Consider the following 21,013-nt stretch of genomic DNA (forward strand, 5'->3'; position numbering starts at 1 on the left):
TCCTTTTACCATCACAAAAATAAAGAAGGGGCCCATACTGTAATAGGAGTGTGTTTGCTCTTTTTTATCTGACGTGCAGTGCTGCTCACTTTCCAGCTGTAATACATTACTTATTACTTATCATGTTAAAGTAATCCCTTACCGGACAATATGTCAGAGCTGTTACATGGTTCTTGGATCAATTTAATGGTTACGTACGTCATAATACCTATAGACTTTACACTCTAAAGTGACAAATGTACTGCAGGGCGTTTAACTATTAGATGAGTGGCAATATGGTGTCATAATGACTGCTAATAATAGAGCTAACATCTGGTAAATTGAAAGCAGGATGACAATGCAAGATGGGTGTCAGCCAGAAAACGATCACAAACAATCCAAGCCTGTTGAAAGTGTAGACAATGTGAAGCGTGACTACCCTGGGACTGTACTGTAGCATGAAAACACTATGATCATGACTAAATGCTTTTTTTTTCCTTTATTGTTGTCATCACTTCATTCTCTTCAAATAGGAAACTGTCAAAAAAATGCAAAAACTGTCACTCACAAAAAAACTGTTACCTCTGAAGCCATTTTTAATCTGTTAGACCCTAATGGATTATCCATTGACACAAAATGGATTGTAAGGCCTCACATTGAATTAAAAGGGAATATGTTCCTTAAATGCACCACTTTTGCAACATTGCTTAGTGTGTCCATTGTTATTTAGGGCAATAATGCTCACAAACTTTGTGTTTTGAACTTTCAAATGTTATATATACACTTATGCATATATATTTTCACCTTTTGATACTATCTTATCATTTTAGGGTTCATTGTCCTTTTACTTGCTACCCCAAAACAATTACTCCCATTGATTAATGATAAGTATTTTCTAAATTAATCTCTTGACTGGATGTAAATGACAATCAACCGCGTCCCTCCTAAAGTCACTACCAACTTCCTTTTCTGCATTTCTTAAGAAACCCTTGTTTCCCTCTTAAGGCTGATAAAATCAAAGGAAATTGAAAATTCATGTGAGGTTACATTCATATTTGCCCTGATCTAATAACCTGACCAACAGAAACATGGATGATCAACGTGGATGATCAAAGAATACCACTTCATCACTGTGTTCCTTTCATTAGTGAAAGAAAATGTGGTGTTATTAGCGCAGGTTTTATTGCTTCCTTCACAGTCCTATGACAGCTCCCAACACGTTTCTACTCTCCTGCTCTAAACCTTTCATTTTCCCTTTAGAATGGGGCTTTCACAGAGATGGAAAAGACTGAAAGAACAAACCACAGGGGTGAGGGCCCCATGAGCCTCATTCTTTCTCCATCTGGGAAAAACTTGTGTTCCCAAGACATGCCACCCTCACCTGTCTGAGCATTCCTTACCTTTGTGTCAACGATGGAACAGGCAATTTGCTTCACGTAAGCCAGATCAGCACTCTGGGGCATCAGGACAGATTCTCTGGTCAGACCAATCTGGATGATGAAGGACACCCCTGGTGGGGCAGGAGGCAGCGAGGGCATCACAGACTCATCAGAGCACTGCCCTGGCACCATGTCAGTTATGGGAAACCCAACCATTGGTGGCATTGGTAAAGGAGGGCTTGGTGGCAAGGGGCTCCCTGGAGAAAAAAAGGCCTGAGGGGCTACCCCTGGGGTCAAACAGGGGCTGGCATTAGCCATTTGGAGTGCAGGCTCTGGTCTGCTGGCTGCCTGAAGCATGCACAGGTCCACTTCCAGGTGCTGTGTGCGGTTCCCAGCAGAGTTACACTCATTCAAACTGTCCGAGTGGAGCAGAGGAAGCAGACACCCACACTGAGCAGACAAGCCTGGAGTTGAACCCCCTTCCAGAGGATCAAGGCAGAAATCCTCATCCAGGAAGTCCTTTTAACTCCTCTCTGACACTTCTTTCTTGTTGTCAGACGTCTTTAACCGTCTGAGCATGAAGTGCCATGAGCAGAGTGTGTGTGAGAGGGAAAAAACACAGCGAGGGACAAAACTGTGCTCTCGCCTGCTCCACCTTCTCACGCCTTCAACTCTTTAGTCCAAAGACGTCGCTCTGCAGAGAGGGGTAAGTCCAAACTTGGTTATGAAACTCCCCTGTCGTAAAATCAGGAGAGGGTTAAAAAAAAAAAAGGAAACAAAGAAAAATAAAAGCAGCCAACTTTGTTGTGTTCTACTCCAAAAGCTGAGTAACAAAATGGCCTCCGTAAACAGGAAACCATGAGAATGAGAGAGAGGCAGAGACTGCACTCCTTTTACAAGTCTTGCCCTGTTTCAGTTTCAACCCCAGTACACTTTTTAGAGAAAAGGCACAGGCAGACAGGCAGAGCTGTGTGTGGGAACCTCCCTCTGCACTCCCTCCTGCCCTCTAACTCAGTTCTCACCATAGCCAAAGAGGAAATGACATGACTGACACGTCCTGAAGCCAATAGGCTTTCAGCATGTCCCACCTTCTCACTCCATTCTCCAGAGCTTCTCGCTCCTCCCTTTCACCATCCTCTCCCCCCTTCCTTGATTTAGGGTTGTTTGACTTGTTTGTTCTCTCCCTCCTACACGAGGTCAGCACAGATCCTCTTACACTGCCATGGGGGGCAGCTTCACACTTCCATCATTTCCTTCCAACTTCATCAGCAACTTTCAGTCCAGCAGAACTTTCTGAACTGGGGATTTCTCTGTAGCACACTGCCTTCCTCCTGCATGTTTAGCAGCCGCACCCCTGCAGGACAGCGGAGGAACCACACCTCTTTGTGGAGTTGTTTACTGGCTGATTTCTTTTGTCAGGTTTCAGTAAAAGACCTAGTGGGCTGGGAGGGGCAGGAGAAATTACACAGGAGAACCACATCAGCGTGATCGGGGCTCCTTGGAGATCTTCTCGCCTGCCACATAATAATAATACACACAAGAGGTTTTTAGAACTTCACATCTATATGGACACCTCAATGTTCAAACTCTTGACATTTTGCTTGTCATTTCCATTTCAGAGTTGATCAAATTTAGAAATAATTTGATCCTGGCGGGAAAACAATGCACGTTTAAATTTGTAATCTGGCAGACATAGACTGAAAAAAAGATTCCAATTGTTTTTCCAAGCTTTTTTCCTCTTACTACAAGAGGGCAGTACTACGACTTAAATTTTTTTATTTAATTTCCCCAGCCAACTCTTTACTTAACAAAGGTTTTAAAAAAAAGGAAATTAACCAACATATTTAAATATGGTGTTGCTTGGTGGAAAAGAAATTTGCTTCCTCACCTCTCAGCAAAATGGCGCTGGTTCAAATCCCAACTGGAGTTTGCATCAGCAGGTTTTCTCCAAGCACTCACAGTTTCTTCCTCTCACAGTCCAAAAGCATACTTCAAAGGCTGATTGGTGATACCCCTAGGTGTGAGTGGGAACACGTTAACAGGGTGTACCCTGCCTTCCCCCAATACCCTGTGACCCCAAAAGGTACAGAGCAGGTTCTAAAATGGATGAATATTTTTAAAAGATGGCTGATTCTTTCAGGATAATTAGAATGATCATGCGATAAAGAAGACATACATCTGAATTAAAGCCACTAAACAGGTTAAAAAAACAAACTATCATGAATGGCAAGCCTTGTGCAAAAAATAAATAAATAAGGACAATATTTGCCAGCATTTTCATATGTGGCACAGTAGAAAGGTGCTTTTTCCTGAAAACAAATGTAAATATTTTTGCATCTTAAACTAACACTGTTATGAGCAAAAACCATCATATCATATTTGATACCGTCTATATCTATATAGATATATATTGTAAATATTTTATCTATTTTATCAAAAAGTTTAAAAAAAAACATCTCGATTAGAAAACAATGAATTTTCTCTAATTCTTTGATAAAGTTGGCTTTAACGGGTTAACGTGTTACGGTGTAGTGCATCAAAGAGGACAACTCTAACCTCACTGTACAAAATTTTTATTTTTTGTATTTTATTCCTGAATGACGTACAACAGGGGACCCGTAAACAAAAGTCATTTGATACAAGCTAGAATGCAGTCAAAAATATATAATGAAACAAAAATCAATAAAAAGCAGGTCTTTTATCCCTTGTAGTTTGAGGAAATCGTTTGAATCCGGCTTAATATGATGTACAAAATATCACACAGTGATAAATTGCTGGTTAAAAAAATAAAAAACACAAAGAAATTAGAGTCCTTTACCTTGGCCTCTGACTGGTAACTTTTTTTCTGCTGTTTTATTTAACCATTTTATTTTAGTTTATTTATTTTTTTACAAGTTCTACATTGCCATTATTGATAACAACCAAGATGTGAGCCTAGCAAAGTAGAATGACTTACTTCTGACTCTACAGTATAATCACATCAAAATAATCATTCATATGATTAAATAAATGCAAGGAGAAAGAAATGAGACATTTACAGCATGAAATGGCAACTATTGTCATCATCTACAACCTCATTCAATCGTCTTTTATGCAAAATACTGATTAAACTATACTGATTTGTCCTTTATTTTCCTAAGAGGCCAAACTAGATTTTGTTGTGTAGGGAATAAGGAAAAAACTGGCCATCAATAACCTCTTCATAGTTGAAAATAAAATGCAAAAAAGACACACAAAATATTGGTTTTGCACCCTGTTTATCCACTCCTGAACTATGCAACCACTTTCAGGGATAGTGCAATTAGGAGCCAAAAGCAGAACAAACACATTTTTTAAAAATTACAGCAAGACTATATGGCCTGCAATAATGTTGTGGCACCTGGTTGTTTCTCTTTGACAAAGCAACAGCAGAGTGATCCAGCACTAGGATGCCACCCTGATTTCAAAATATTTACAGATGGCGAATGAATGTCGGCCTTGAAAGATCAGTGAAGGAGCGCTCGGCTATGGACAATTCCACTGTTCATCTGTTCTACCAGACAGTTCCACTATTTATTTATTTTTTTTATCTGTGATTCTCATAATAGCAAAAAACAGTATTAAAGAGACAACATTAACAGACGAAAAGCAGTGGGTGTTCTGCTGTTATTGCATAAAGGCAAACTTGAAAACCATTGGCTGCAGTGCATAACCTTTGCCTCTAGGGGGCCACACGCTCCACAGCAGCCAACATTAAGATGGCGGACAATCTTCAGTCCTCGCTTTTGTGTGTGAAGCCAAAAGCGTTAGTGTTGCAGGGTGAAATCATTAGGACTACAAGCTATATTGATTCTACAGATTCATATGCAGATATCGATACAGCTAAATAAAGTTAAAAAAAAAAAAGGGAACAGTTTTTTTTCTTGAAGCAAGTCCTTGGTGAGTTTAAAAAAAAATCAGATATGGTGCTTTGTTGTGTCACTATTGCAAAAGCTTTTGTGGTAGAAAATCTGTTTTCACAGGACATCTGTTAAAGTTTTGTTTCATGAGGATCAAACAAAAGCCGAATAATGTCCAACTAGCATCCGAAATTCAAAACTGTCATCTTGCCTCAAGAAAAAAGCCTTTCTGAGTTTAGGCGAATCTGAGTGTAACACGTGCTGCTGATCCCTATTCACTCATCAAGCCGAGAACATTCAAGGTCAACGCCTTTACATCCTTTGGATCAGGAGCAGACCAGAGACTGTGAATGCTGAAATGTTTTTAAAATAGACCTTTTCAAAAACACAATGATTGATGAACGAGCCTCTCCTTTCTCAGACACTAAAACTGGTCCCTGATTCTGAATCCAGATGGACAGGGCCTGTTGTAGCACCGCGTTTAAACAAGGGCATCTACAAACATACAAATCCACACTCACATACACACTCTGTACAGTTAAAAGCACCAAATGACAGAATCGGCGTCGGAGCTATCAGACTGGCCCTAGAGGCCAACACTGAGCTCCTGTGATCTGTGTGCAGCTGCTTACAGTGGTGCCAGAGCGCCAGTCTGCAGTGGAAACGATTCGCACACACGGGACTTCCTTTTTATCATCTAGACCACGGCAACGTTTATTCTGACATGTAAACAGAGGAAGAATCATGGGGGAAGCTGCTCAGATGTACGATGAGACCAATTTTCTTGTAAACATATAAAATAAAGCTAATCGGTTCACTCTGGTTTGCTAGCGTCTCCCAAAAACCCAATTTAAACAAAGTCAGAAGTTGTTGACTGCATTTTTTATGCTGCACACAAACATATTATCTGGAGTCTTTGGAATGTAAAACACGGTTTCCCAATGCAAACACTGGGCACTGTTAACAGTTTGTTTGATGCCTTTGTGGTTTTATTAGGCACGAGTGCTTCAGTTACTGTAAAGAAAATCTCAAATGTAATGACCTCATGCATCATGCGCGGCGTTTCCTTATTGTCTTTTATGCAAAACATTGGTAGTGTCAGCAGCTGAAGCAGATAAACATGTACAAGTGCTTTGTAGTAAATGCTAGCAAAAAAAATAAAATAAAAAAAAACTTAGAAAACAGCCAGACATAATATAAGTAGTGTAGAAAAGTGTTACTTGAAATGAGATTACTTGAAAACAGAGCAGCAAGAATTTTTTTAAAAAATCTTTAAAAAAAATAAGCATAATAAGATGTGATCAGTATTACAAGATTTACGGGGGGTGTCAGAGAAGGGTGGGGTCCTGTGCCGATGACCCAGCCAGTGGGGTGCAGGACGAGCATGTGTGAGTCTGTCTGTGTGTGTCTTTGTGCGTGAGAGGGGGAGCAGACATAGCTGGTCCACTGTCGTCTCTGTGGTAGTTGTAGCTGAAAACTGTAAAAAAAAGAAAATAATAATAAGATATAACATTTTTTATTAAAGGTTAGACCAGAAGCACTTCACAAGTGACAGAACCAACAAGAACCCAGACCCATTTTTTCCTCAAAGGAAAATGACAACACAACCCATTTCCTGATGTTCTTCTGTTACACTGATGTCACTTTGGGTTCTTTTGGGTTAAAAGGGGCGTTTCTTTTGTAATATGAGGCTCTGCTAAGGGGAAATCTGCTATTATCACCCAACCATGTGTTTTTGACCACTGACTGTATATGACAACTGAACTGATTGGCCCCTCCCCCCTGATGTTTTAAACAGGAAGTGCCTGCTGGCCTCACGAAGCCAAAATTCCACCAGACTTCTATTGGAAAAATAAACAGTTAGTACATCGGATTAGCATCTACATGCTAATCCGATTATTTTCTGTATTCAAGCAAATAAAACAGACCAATCAAATGCCTCAATAAATGAATGAGGTGTGGTCAAAATCTTTGACGGATTCTTCAGAGTCTGTGGTCAAGCTCACTCCTGATTGGAGAGAGTGGTTGCCATAGAAACAGATAACTGCTCACTGGGGTCGTCTGGTATGACAAAACAAAGGCGACTCAATTCATTTGAACCTGGAAATGAGCCATTTTCTATGGGTGACACCATATACAGTCAATGGTTTGAGCAGACAAGCCTGTTGTTTGGATTTATGGGTAAAAAAAAATAAACACCAACAGGAAACTGTCAAAATGCAACACAGACAATAAACTTAATTTCCTGTCAGATCAAAGTGAAACTAATTTTATTGATCAAAGACATTCTAGTTTAAGCACAATCAGACCCATGTGTATTGTTTTAAAATATATTTAATTCACTAAGTAAATAAAAAAGGTTTAAATCAACTATATAAATAATTCCATCTAGATATGCAATTGAATTAATATAATTCCACTGAATTCCTGCATTTCTTGGTTTTGCTACTTTAGAAAAAACAGAAAAGTGGATCTGACCTTTGGTGAAAACGTTTACTAAAGTTATCCCTTTTGTCCAGAAATATTGTTAGAGCATCTAAAATTGTGTTTTTGTTTTTTTTTAATAAGAACTATTTCAAAATGACTTAATAGGGAGCGCGTTTGTTTTGTAAACCTAGTTAGTCACCAGAAAAATCTTATCACAGGATGAAAATTTGGCTTTTGCAGCATAAATTTGCAGTTAAAATCTGCAAAGAGTTTTGGATCTACCTAAAAAAATAATTTAAAACCATTTTTAATCTTTGTCTTGAAAAGAAAGGATAGGACACAACTGTCTCCTTATATGCAAGGCTCTTTTGTCAGTTTTGTCAGGGAAATCAATTTTCTCTGTATTTTGACCACAATTTCACAACTTGGCTGCCCTCGATGAACTGGAACTGGTTTGTGGATTTTCAAAATCTAAATGTCAGACGAATTCAACAAATTGTTCATTTGTTTTTGTTTTTGAAACCTGTGCTCTCACCAGAATGACAACAGAGCCGTCACACAAAGATCTTGGCAAGTGCATCGGCGCCAGCGCTGGCAATGAAGGGCTGTGAGGAGTGGAAGGCCACATCATGAATGGCCTCATCGTGCTTCTTCCTGTGGGCGGTGATCTCCTGGACGCACGTCCTGTTGTCCAGCATCCACAGGCGCACCGAGCAGTCATGGCCTGTGGAGGGGACAGACAAGGGTGTTCGGAGAAAAACAACTTGGAAGTATCACAGCTAAAGGAAGTTGTCAATTAGATATCTGCGTGAAGGTTATCTGGTCTAATAAAGAGTGACATGCAGCTTTTTTTTTTTTTTTTTTTTTTTTTTAGTAAAAACGCTGAGAACTACTCACTGCCAGAAACGAGGTAAGTGCCTTTAGGGTCTGTGGTGAGGCAGGTGACTGCATCCAGGTGAGCCACCATTGAGTGAACAACTTTACCTACACAAAACACACAAAAGACGGTTTTCTTACATTCATTTACATGCTGAGAAAAAAAAACATTCCACTAATGGAATAACAGAACGGGGTAAACACATTCAGCCATTACCTGTTTTGTTGTCAAGGAAGCGAATGGTGCGGTCCTCATGTGCAGTGATAGAAACCGGTTCAGCGGGGTGGCTGGCGACGCGGTTAATCAGCTGGCTGCCTGCAAAACAAAAGGATTCAGCGTTTTATAGTTTACTTGTCATCATATTATTTCTAGTTTAGAACACGGTCAAAGTTTAAAGGTCAGCACGTCCGGACCGTACCATCTTTTGTTTGCGTCTCCAGAGCAATGACGATCTGCTCTGTGTTGAGGTCGAAGAGCACGGTCTCACCGCCGTCGAAGGACGCCACCACCTGGCTGGGGTCAGTCGCCACAAAAGCCACTGAAGTGGGCGTGCCATGTTCTGATAGAAGTCAAAATAGAATTAAGACTATTGGGGGGGTTTCCTCACAATAAACACAACAGCAGTGATGTCTTTTGACAAAACAACACTTTGGACATGTGAAGGCGAACAACTGTGACAAGCACTGAGTCAAAGCAGAAGGAATGTGAAATCTAGTAGAAATAGGACATTTAAATGTCTAAAAAATAAAACAATCGACTGTCTATTTCAAATCTTTTTTCAGATATCTGTCCTTTTGTACAAAACAATTTAATGTGACACAAATCCAGTGTTAGCAAAATGTTACGTGACTCCAGTAAATTTTTTAGATAGTTCTGGTGTGTTTCTTAAACAGCTCTTATTCTTAAACCTGATACCAGAAACAAAAAAGTACAAAAAATACATTGACTCATAAATAGATGTTTAAGATATTTTCGAATTTAGTGAGAAAAAAAATATATAGATACATTTGTCATTTTTGTGTGTCAAGAATTTGAAAAAAATATCAATTTCTGGAGTTTTAAAATGATCACTTTAAGGTTATTGCTATTATGGGTGTAGTAGAAACTCTTTTAGTGTAAGTAATTGTAATATACTTACTAATACAAGTTTTTCTTACAAAGTATCCTGTTGTGTTTGTAATCTCTTGTCAATCTCTCAAATATATTTCTAGCCAAACTAAGAATGTGTTTCATGTTTCCTCGTGTTTTCTTTGTGTTTTGCAAAATGTTGCCAGATTTTTGAGGAAGCTTAATTTTTTTTAATCTTTTGAAATGATTTTAGTTTTCCTGTTGAGCTCTGGGCTTTGTCACCACTTACCTCTCTCTTTATTGAAGACGGACACACAGGGAGATGAGTTCTGTGGGTCCCAGATGCGGACGGTGCCATCGGCCGAACATGAAGCGAGGCGATGGTGGGCGGTGGAATAAGTCAGACCCCACACACTGTCCTCATGGCCTGTTAGCACACTGCTCTCGATGCTCGGATCTACATGCAGAAAAACGTTTTGCAGAACATTGGTAAAGCGTTTCTCGTACATTTATGAAAAATGCTCAGCAGCAGGTAAAGACTAACCGTAGTTATCATAGGGGTCAACATTGAGGTCGGGCATCTTCCAGCATCTGACGGTTCCATCCAAGCCTCCACTGTAGCAGGACTCTCCATCCTCACTCATGGTCAATGAGAGAACAGGTCCACTACACAAAGACAGCCACGAATGAATTCAACTTGTGAATGTGTGGAATGAGTGTTTGCCTCAGACTGAACTCACCAGTGTGCTCGGAATGTGTAGATGGGCTCAACGTCCAACGCCGCGTTCCTGTGAAGGGCACATCTTTTGTAAAACTGCGATTTCTCCACTCACTTTGAGTCCATTTGTGCAATAGCAGAAAGAGCAAAGTACTAAATGCGTAAACAAGTGGGTGGAAAAGCTCCTACTTTTTCGAATGCATGGCCTTGTTAAGGTTCCACAGCTTTAGCGTGCCATCCTCAGAGGCTGTGAGCAGCACCGCCTGGTTGGGGTGAAAGGTCAAAGCCCGAATGGCGTCGAAGTGGCTGCGGAGCGTGAAACGGGGGTTCCACGTCTTCTTGAACTCGTCTCTGTTGTCCTGCATCTGATGGGACCCCAAGACCAACAAATAAGACTATTTATTTACACATAAAAATGTATCAGCATAGAAGGGGGGAAATCTGTAATTACATCCATAGAGAGATCGTTGTCATTGGCGACCGTTAGATCAGCCAGTTCGCCCAGGTTCATGTCGCCTCCTCCAACAGCATCCATGATGAAGACGTCTGAAGAAAAGCCTAATGCACCACCTAGAGGCCAGATGTGGGAAAGCACAAACGTTTTTAAGAAGAATGACCAAATCTTTGACAGTTCTTCACAAATATTCACAGGTGTGGAAAAAGACGTCCAAGTCTTTCAAGAGGAATTTTAAAGCCAAAGCTACAATTGAGAATTCCCATCAGATTTATGAATCATATTTAAGAGTCACAAATCCCTATTTGTGTCTGTTTTCTTTCATCTTTGTCTGCTAATGTGGCACATTAAACACTGAGTTCTTACCTTCCCCGGAGCGTCCCTGTCCTGATACAGAGGGTGGTGGGGTGGGTTTAGGGGGGAAGTCCGAGATCATGCCCTGTAACTTGTTCCTGTGGTTCTCTGAACCCAGCCAGAAGAGAGAAACAAAAGATCCAGTCATGCCCAGGGGTGGATGGAGGACGGTGAGGCCAACATGAACAGATGGAACAAACCCAGCCAGAAACAATCACAAAGATACGCTCTTAAACTGTGATGCAATCAAAGGAGATCAATTCATAGTTTTTGTTTTCCATTTGGAAATTGCAGACAGCCACTGAGTAAATGTGATTCAATAGTGAAATATGAAGCACACAGGAAAAAAGGCAGCATGCTTGATAACCTTTGAAATGACTCCTTAACCACAGGAGGTACATGTACAGACAGAGTTGACAGGCACACAACTATAGAGTCACAGGGTGACGGCTCGTGAAACAGGACAGAGACAGGTGGTTGGGAAAAGAGGTTGGTTTTATTGACAAGAAGAGATGCCAGGACACAATGAGAAGTAAAAAGGTGAGCAAGGGAAGGCAGAAAAAAAAAAGAAGAAAAATGACAGGTACTCTCTGCTGGCAGTGATTCTGGCAGAGCTGCTGATGTTGCTACGGCAACAGCATACCTAACTCCCGTCCATCCCCAGAGATCCGGGCCTCTCCCGCCCCCTCCCCATCCTCCCCCGAGCCAAGAAAGTCAAATTCACTGAGGGCATCTTCCGAGTCATCTTCATCCTCCTCGTCCTCGGGGTCCAGGTCCGTAGTCATGGGCTCCGAACTCATCTGGGCGGGGACAAGACAGCGTATGACAAGCCCCCATTTCTCAGTCAGAGTTAACACTTTACAGATCATTTTTCTTTCAATCTCATCACTGATCAGACCTTTACACGAGACTTTTTACTCTTTCGTGGACCGTCGATGCAGTCGGTGGCTATGCCTTGGAAGTCATCATCCTCGTCGCTGTCATCTTCATCATCGTCTTCACAACCATGAAGGAAAGGGATCTTGTCCAACACAGAGCCACCGACATGTACCTTTGAGCTTTCTTTGCCTGCGTTCCTACAGACAAAAACACAGTTTTGAGCGTTCAGCGAGCATTTTTCATCAAAACATACACACAAACTCACACCTAAATTATTGATCCTTTCACCACATCAAAGGCATGTTCATACATTCATAACAAATTATTAGAATAGTGTCAGACTGACATTTGTAAAAACATAAATAATCCCCATAAAAAGTATAGCAAAAAGCACATTTTAGGCTCCCTTTAGGCATTTTAATTTAATTTAGTGTGGAAATAATTTGCAATAAAAACTATTTTTCCAAATATTTATAAGCTTTCAGTTTTCATAAAAAATAGAAGCACCTTTAAGACACACATGTTAAACAGAAGTATTTTGTAAGGATTAAGGATCTTAGTACAATACAATCCAGGGGACGGCAGATTAACCTCAAATAATATTACATAAGAGCATCACATTTGCAAACCTGAAAGCTGATAAAGAGCTTAAATTGATTTATTTTAACAATTTACAAACTGAACTTACATGTACAAAAACTCCCCAAATCTATTATTTTCACACCAAATAGTTTTAGTTTTATTTATTTTTTAAGAGTACAAGTTGTGTTTTTATTTTTGCATCTTTTGGCCTGGGGTGCAACTTATTTGTGATTTTTTTTAAAGGACTGATCTCAAGTGTGTTATTTTCCCACTAACAACCACTAGAGGGCACTGTAGGTGTGTGCATCAGTATTTGACGGTTGACCGCGACTCCTGCTGCTTCATCACCGCGGTGATCAAAAATCCCACACCGTCACAGCTCTAGTTTATATTTTGTGGGACACAAAAAAAAAAGCGACTTCTCCAGTCCAGATAGCAGAGCCGTTGAGGTCAGGTCTTACGGATACTGTGGTATAAGAATGTTGCCCCGGGGCTCGTTCAATACCGGGGCTCTGTACCCATCCCTAGAAAAGGGGCACGGTGGAGAACAATCACTGAAGCGGTCGCTTTGCATATAGCCAAAGACATGGTACCATATATACAGTGGTGAAGACGGGGTTTATTAATTTAATTAAAACCTTAGACCCCAGATATGAGCTGTATTGTTAATCCTTTAGGAAATGGTGCTACTCTCAAGGTGAATTGTCTCCTTTTAGCCTAGACTACAAAGTGTGACGTAAAACACAGCTGGGACTTTGATTCCAAGAGTGTGTTCATGTATTTATTATTCATCCTAGAAATGGGGGTTACATTTGTCTTGCGTTCGATTAAATAAAAGAAAATTTTGCTTTAACTTGAGTTGTCTGACGTTTGTACTTATTGCTTTCCTTAAGTGGGGGGGGGGGGAATCGGAAATCGAATTAAAAAAAAATAAAATCGGAGATTTTATATTTAGTCCATATCGCCCAGCCCTACCTCTCCACCCTTGTCATGGTAGCGATAACACATCAATGTAAGGGTGGGGTAATCTGGACCCCACAAGATAGCACAAGGGTTAATCATGCAGAGTCTTCATTCAAACAGTGCTGAAAACGTGAAGTGCACCAATGAATGTCAGCATGTCTGAGCAGTGGAACCTGCTGCTGTGATCTCACCTTTTGATCTGCTCTTCTATCTGTCTGACTAATAGGGATTCTCCACCTGCTCGCGGTTCAGGCTCATTGCAGCTCTCGCTTGGTGGGGGGCCATTAGACTCTGGGCTGCTGCGACCCAGCAGGGATCGCACGCGTTTGGAGCGCATGTCCAGGATGGTATCTGAATAACCCACTTCCTCCAGATATCTACAGATCCAGGGGGGAAAAGGAGCACTAAATATAGCTGCAACTGTAGAGTCTCATTAATCAAACACAAAGGAAAAACAAAAGATCAGTAGTGGGACAGGTATTAGAGAGGTCTTACTTTCGTAGTAACTGACGTCCCTCCTTCCAGCTCATCTGATTGGCTGGTTCTGAGTCGGACTCAGCAGGTCCATTGGGAACTACAGGAAATGGACAGTTCAGCTGGGATACAACAGAAGGGGAAACCCTGGAAAAGTTCTGCATCTCTGAAACATACCCTGATCTGCCTCCATCTCTGCCTTTTTGTCGCCTGGACTCTGCTCGTTGCCAATCTTCAGCTTCTGATACTTGGATCTGCAATGCATGAGAAGTCGCATAAGGACAACGGAACAAGTCAGTGCGCCTACAACCTGCAAACCACAAATGTACACAACATGGGAGGAAAAAAAACAAATGACTTGCTCTGCAAGTTTTTTTTACCTTTCTTGTTTGAGGGCGTATTCCAGCATTTTGATCCGCCTCACCAGATCCTGTTTCATGTTCTCCTGTCCTTTCCTCTCACCTTGTAGAAATGCCACCTGAGCCTAAAAACACACACAAAATAAATTTACAAGCCATGTTCAAGTATTTATTTATTTTTTTACTTTTGTAAATCTGACTGGAAGGGGAACAAACTAGATACAAATTGATTGTGATTTTAATAACAGATTGCATACATTTAGATCTGATTATGAAATATGGTGTGTTTTTTAAGATCTCAATTTTTTTTTGCCCAAACAAATATTTAATGCCATAAAACAGTAATAATAAAACAAATAATAAGACTTCAATGGGTAAAAAATAAATAAATAAATAAATAAGCCACATCCTTTTTTTGGTGATCTACTATTCAGAGATCTTTAAATTCATTCAAACTCAAAGATTATTTATAATACAGAGCATTCTCTCTGTATGAATGTTAAGCCTGACAGTTAAAAAAGAATAAAACGCAAACCATAAAAGATAAAGCAAAAAAATGACCCAAGAAAAAATTATGTAGGAAGATTTTCAATTTGAACACGCTGGCAACAAAACAAAAAACAAATTTTCAAAATAAATGCATAAAATAACATAAAACCTTAAAGATAATTTCAGTTATGTATCTCACGTCAAACATTTAAAAAAAAAAATCAAGTATATTGGATATTTAATGCTCAGCCCTTTTGTCACTATGTTGTACTGCCAGCTGAGCGAAGCAGGTTTCCATGGCGATCAGGATCACCTTTCCTCAGCAAATATCCAAAACCTCAAACACTTAAAAAAGAATAAAAAAAAGAACGCAGCTAGTAAAAAAAAATCCATATAACTGAAAACTAAGTTTGAAAAGTTATTTCTTTACATACATTACACACAAAAAAAAAACATGCACCATCTCAGCAAACGTTGAAAGAAAATAAATAAACGATGTTAGGATACAAAACAATCCTCAGTATGTGAGGAGAAATCTATGATATACAACAAACCCCACTTCTGGAAACTCCATGGCCTAAGTAGAGGGATTGTGGAGCAGGAGGGACTTTATTTTTAGCTTTTTCTAACCAAAGCCTCAGTGTGCATCTGTAGAGAAGTAAAAACAAAGCGCCTACGAGCCAAACTCAAACACGCTCTTTTTAGACACATCCTGCTTCCCTCATTTCCCGTCAATTTCCTTCCTCAAAAGATTCTTCACTTGCGGAAAGATTTTTTTCACGGACCTGCTCCGACCGATGGAATCCAAAACTTTGTTGGAAGAGAAGAAAAAAAAAACACAAACAAAAGATCAAAGGTATCAAGTTTAGCTCTTAAGTCGTCATCATTCCACACTTGACAGTCGGTCGCGCAGCAGGTGTTGCTTCACAGTTAACTTTAGTTGTCAACAGGCAGGAAATATCTCAACCTCTGTTTGCAGAGGCAGAAAGACATAAAAAAGGAAAACCTAAAATCTTCATTGGAGAAGACTTGACCCATCTCTATTTTGAGGATTAAGTGCGATTGTATTTCACATTTCCCCTCTTTGGCTTCTGGAGCATTAATCAAGCTTATTTTACAGCCCATTTCTCCTCTAGTTGCCCCTTCCTGCGTCTGAGTCTGAGACACGCAAGCCTCATTCTGTAAAATTAGAACAGCCTGAAAAAAAGAATGAAATCAAATGAAAGTCACCTCGTAAAGCAGACTACTGGCCTCCTTCAGAGCACAGCCAGTCAAAGAATAGAGGACACACCAAACACATGTGATCAGCAAGGACACGGGACGATCTGCTGAGCAAACCTTACCCATGATGCCGCTGCTGCTGTGGAATCTCCACTGATTAAAGATTAGTTTAGGCAAATTATGGCTGCAAGGTTATTTACAATAATAATAATAACGAGTGTTGACACTAAAGATGCAGCAGTACTATGTTTTTCATTTCGGGTGGGCTGATTTGTGTGATATAATCAGATTCGCATGTTGAACTAAAGTAGAAGCGAAGCCGAGCCGTGCCACTGGGATAACTGGGCAGTGGCACGGTGTGGGAGGCTCAGACAGGAAAAAAACCAAAGAAAGCACATCAATAGACTAAGTTATATAAATGGATTGGCACCCACGCACACTTTAAAAAGAAAAGAAGAAAAAAAAAGCATCTCAGTTTGCACCGACATTGTAAATCTGCAAGACTAACGGACTTTTTATCATCAAGATTACACTTAAGGTCACAACAATAATTAGAAATGAGAAGGAAAAACGAGTTTCTATAGCTAATAAAAGGATCCTGCTTTGGAGGATTACAGTGCATTTCATCATTTCCACCCCTCCACAGAACGTTTCTGCACCCGTGTTAGGAAGCGGGACGCATGTTATCACGCTCTGCCACACTCAGACGAGTTCCAGCGTGCCCTCGCCCCCTGATGAGCATCATACCTCTGTGTGTCCGCCATGCTGCGCTTCTCTGTTCCCACTGAAGCCCTCAGATTAGAAGCCAAGATGCTGATGCGTTACTAAATTCGACAATCTCACCCAAACACAATGTCAGGCCAATTATTGTGAACACATTAAAGTAACTGAAACTAGAAAGTTTTTCTCATCAAAAGCTGTCTATGTTGTTTTGAAAACCTTGTTTTGTCTGACATAGTATTTTATACTATTCTTTTTCCTCAGTACGGTTAAAATCATTTGTCCAATTAAGCACGTCTTCTACAGTGGGCGATTTGGGACAAAATTCCAAGCTAGCTCTTGGGATGGAGAGAGATGGAGCCTAGTTTTTGAAAAAGCCTTCCTCCGCCTGTGTTTTCCCTGCCTGGGATGGGGTTCTGCTCGTTTAGACTTGTGCAAAACCCGGCTCAGCAGACAACACCCAGGGCTTTAGGGCCAACGCTTGAATGAGGAGCAGCCGGTCATCCGAGCTTTAGAGGTGACAGCAAAGGTAAGACATATTTCCACTTGCACAAAGAAAAACATGCCGAGTAAGAAGCATTTGCTAGTCTTGTGACATTTGATACAGTCAGTCCAACAGTAACACGGTTATTTACAAAGTCTTCTTTACAAACCTTGACATTTCCATTTATATTCCCCACATTTCTAGAATTTACGGTGCACACATCCTCTCAGTCTTTTTTAAACCGAGCAGGGAGCGTTGGTCTTTCCACCCCACATCATTTTATCCTCTCATCTCTGAGACAATTGTTGAAAAAAAACAAGTAGAGCAACTTTTCTAGGACAGAGCCAATTAAGTGTGTGTCATCCTTGAGGAAGACATCCTAAAAGTAGAGTCTTATTTTGTTAAAAGGGGCTGGGACCCGAAAACAAAAAGAATCGAACGTCACAAAAGTATGCAGTTTGTAAATGAAGAGATGCGTTAAAAAAGAAAAGAAAAATAGCAGCGAAATCTTTTTTTTTTTCTTAAATATTAATGAAGCTATAACTGCCTAAAATGTGGTTATCAAGCAAACAGTAGCAACAGTAGGGAATGCATGGTAGAAGGCTAGTTTTAAGAGTGTGCACACACCGAGGGACCCACACACACGCTCGCTGCCACCTGTCCCCTGTCCCGCATTTGACCCAACGTGTTCCACCTGTTCGAAGGAGGAGGAGGAGGATTAATTCCTAACCCGTCGATGGAGACACGCCACCACAGGTGGGATCTCAAGAGTCACACACTCACAGAGAGTGGGCCGCTTCATCTCAAAGACACAAACGCTTCCCTGAGTTCCACTGCTGTAATCCTCCATTAATCCTTTCCATCACTCTGCTGCATCTTTTAGTGGGTTCCTCCATTACCATCGTGTCCCCTTAAGTGTACAAACATTCAAATGCACCTGAGCTGACCACACAATGTCCCCAAGCATGCACAGTATGTTGCTAACCGTGCAGCATTTAACCAGCAGGGATGGTCGCTGGCGTGCTCAGCATACTGGCAACAACAGCCAACGGCCTGTGGCCTCAGGGTGTTCAAATATAAGCCAGCCTTGCACTTCAGCGAACCCCTCATCCTATCAGCACATGATGCTGTTGTGCACGTGGAGCCGAACCTTGTGCAGCAAAGACCCACTTTGGAAACAATCAGTAGTGCCATGTTGGACCCGACGCTTGCCTGCCTGCCTTGGACTTTCCGTTCCCGCTCTTTGCCGAGCCCACAAAAGCAGCAAGCACGGTCCAGGCAGTTTGTTATTGTTCATTCATTTTTTATCAGGCTACTATTTATAACTTCATGTTTTGAGTCGAGAGCAAAGTGGAAAAGGAAAAAAAAAAAAAAGCCCAATAGAGAGAAGAAAAAAAGCCAATGATATGTCTTCTGTGGTTTTCCTCCCTAGCTTGAGAACTCCATCAGATACCGTTTAGATTCCTGTAATTAAAAACTGAGGGAAGGAAAGCAACATAGGGGATGAAAAAATGAAAAGATGAACACTTCCAAATGAAGGGAACATATCTATGCATGCATTTTATTTCCTTACGTAATTGTGAAATAATTTATTAAGTAAAGCGCTGCCGGGTAATCACTCTGGAGAGCTGTACACTCCAACCTCGCTCTTTTGCTGTTGGCATTTAAGCAAGTATGGACATCAGGGAACTCCGGCCCTGCTATAGGGCATTTTTATGCCACTGAGTCATATATTGTATTCTAAACACTCAGATCGATGGCCTTTATAAATGCACCATAAAGAAGAATGTATGTTGGTGCATTAAAAATAAAACAAAGACAGACAAGCAGAGACTATGATTTAGGACTGGATGATAATATATGTTAAAAGTGTGGGGCAGATGGACCTGAAAACTGCTCCATCGTATATATTTCACTGTTCCAGACAACAAAAACGTATGCAATCGTATGTAATAACAAACATAACTCTGGCCAAGATTTGAATCCTTGCTAAACTATTTTTAACGCACCATAACAAGCCAAGCTGACTTTAAGTTAATTATTTAAGGGTTTGATCTCTAATAAGACAACAAATTCCATTTTGACAAAAAGAAACCATGCTTTCTGATACAAAACAACATAAAGCTACATTTTTGTATAAAGTAGAGGTCGTAATAAAGGCATTGATAAAATCCTCTCCAACCCTAAAGCTAAATTACCACAATTCCAGACAATATGATAGATTTACACTGAAAAAGATCATTTCAATTGGTCAAATATGTGAACTATTTTTGTTTAAAAAAAAATTGTTATTTTTAAGCAAAAAAAGCATTCTACACTGCAAAAATAAACCCTCTAATAATAAGCCAAAAACAATGTTAAAACTGTTCTTTAAATAAGTGATAAAATAATAAAAAGTCTGCCAATGGCAAAGAAAAGTGAATTCTAAGAAAAAAATGTTGTTCAGCCAGACATGTTTTATTAAAATAAGATTATAATACTATTGAAACACTTTCTTGAGATTATTATAACAAGGCTCTTTTTATTTTAAGTTTTTGTAGGGTCATTGCTTTAATTTAAAAAATCTAAATCTTAGTCATGATGAAATTCAACCTTTCTTGATATTAAATGGTTGTTTTTATAGATAAAAATAAAAAAAAATATTAGATTTGTTTAAGTAATTACACCTAATTGAACGTATGAAAGGGGTTTTCCTGTGACTTCCTTATGGAGAGCAAACACTGGACCACATCTCTCTGCAGCCAAACTGTAAACATCTTCAAAGACTCTGGGATGTTATGTTAGCACACATTAGCATGCTGCTGTCATGAAACAACATGACAGCAAGGCAAAGGGGCTTTTATTTCACATTCATGGGTAAAATGAGTCCAATAAGGCTCGCAGTTTGGGTTACTCACCTCAACTCGGCAATATTGCAACTAACAAAAAGTTAACGAGAAGACATATTTACCCTCAGCTCGTCCCTCTCAGCCTCCCAGCGGTATTTCTCGGCCTGGAAACGTCCCCACTCGTACTGGATGAAATGCAGGATCCCGGGGAGCGTCAATCCCGAGTCCCCGTCCTGCGTCTCCTGAGGCGGCTGCGACGACCCGGGGACGGCCCCCGCTGTTGCCGCCGTGGCTGCAGCTGCCATGGCCCCACTCACGGCAGCTGATGTCGCCGGGCATTGTGATGCTTTGGGCCCATTAGGGTTGCGCCCCGCTCCAATGCTGCCACTGCCGCTACTATTGCCGCCGCCGCCGCCACCGCCTCCGGAGTTCGGGTTTGGTCCTCCGCCTGATCTGTCCGCCTCCATTTTACCCGTTCAACCTTCAGCCAGGATAAGGGGCTGGAGAGGGGGAATAATGCAGCAGCGAAAAATAACTAAAATAGAAACCAGTGTCCCCTTTTTATCCAACTATTCTTTACTACAAGCTACCTTCAATTCTTCCTTTCTAAGACGACAAAGTAAAATCACAATTCTCTCGGTAAAATACTACACTTCCGCTTTGGAGTTTTCAGATTAAAAGACAAAATTTCCACAAATTTTCCACAATGTAACCTTAAGAAAACATTTAACTGTGAAACTTACGGTGGTATATAAAAATGATTTCAAACCAATGGAAATACAAAATATGTCTTGTTACTTATGACTGTTGTCACTGTTCTGTTTTAAGCTATTATTTTTGCTTTTTTTGGGAACTGTTTCCTGCTCGACATGTTTGCCAT

At 40.5% G+C, this 21,013-nt stretch overlaps 2 protein-coding genes across 2 annotated transcripts in view; both read right to left on the bottom strand.

The window, feature by feature from the left end:
• The window catches only part of prkd2 (protein kinase D2), a 37,123-nt gene extending 34,370 nt beyond the window's left edge, over positions 1–2,753 (bottom strand). Inside the window, exon 1 of the mRNA XM_011482554.3 lies at positions 1,380–2,753. Coding sequence (XP_011480856.1) covers positions 1,380–1,715 — 336 coding nt within the window. The 5' untranslated portion in view covers positions 1,716–2,753. The remainder of the gene's footprint in view (positions 1–1,379) is intronic.
• A 1,162-nt stretch (positions 2,754–3,915) lies between these two features.
• Positions 3,916–20,794, bottom strand: strn4 (striatin, calmodulin binding protein 4). Its single transcript, XM_011482555.4, has 18 exons — positions 20,256–20,794; positions 14,413–14,516; positions 14,210–14,286; positions 14,054–14,132; positions 13,750–13,935; positions 12,033–12,210; positions 11,778–11,934; positions 11,147–11,242; positions 10,778–10,896; positions 10,516–10,691; positions 10,349–10,396; positions 10,153–10,274; positions 9,898–10,065; positions 8,959–9,099; positions 8,757–8,855; positions 8,561–8,647; positions 8,199–8,387; positions 3,916–6,713 (listed from the first exon to the last, which is right to left on the bottom strand). The coding sequence occupies exons 1-17, from the start codon at positions 20,598–20,600 to the stop codon at positions 8,218–8,220; spliced, it is 2,352 nt and encodes a 783-aa protein (XP_011480857.1). The 5' UTR covers positions 20,601–20,794; the 3' UTR covers positions 3,916–6,713; positions 8,199–8,217.
• Positions 20,795–21,013: the final 219 nt, after the last annotated feature.

The sequence above is a fragment of the Oryzias latipes genome, chromosome 13 (genome assembly GCF_053564925.1).
Source record: "Oryzias latipes strain Hd-rR chromosome 13, Olatipes_Hd-rR_3.1".
Taxonomy (NCBI): domain Eukaryota; kingdom Metazoa; phylum Chordata; class Actinopteri; order Beloniformes; family Adrianichthyidae; genus Oryzias; species Oryzias latipes.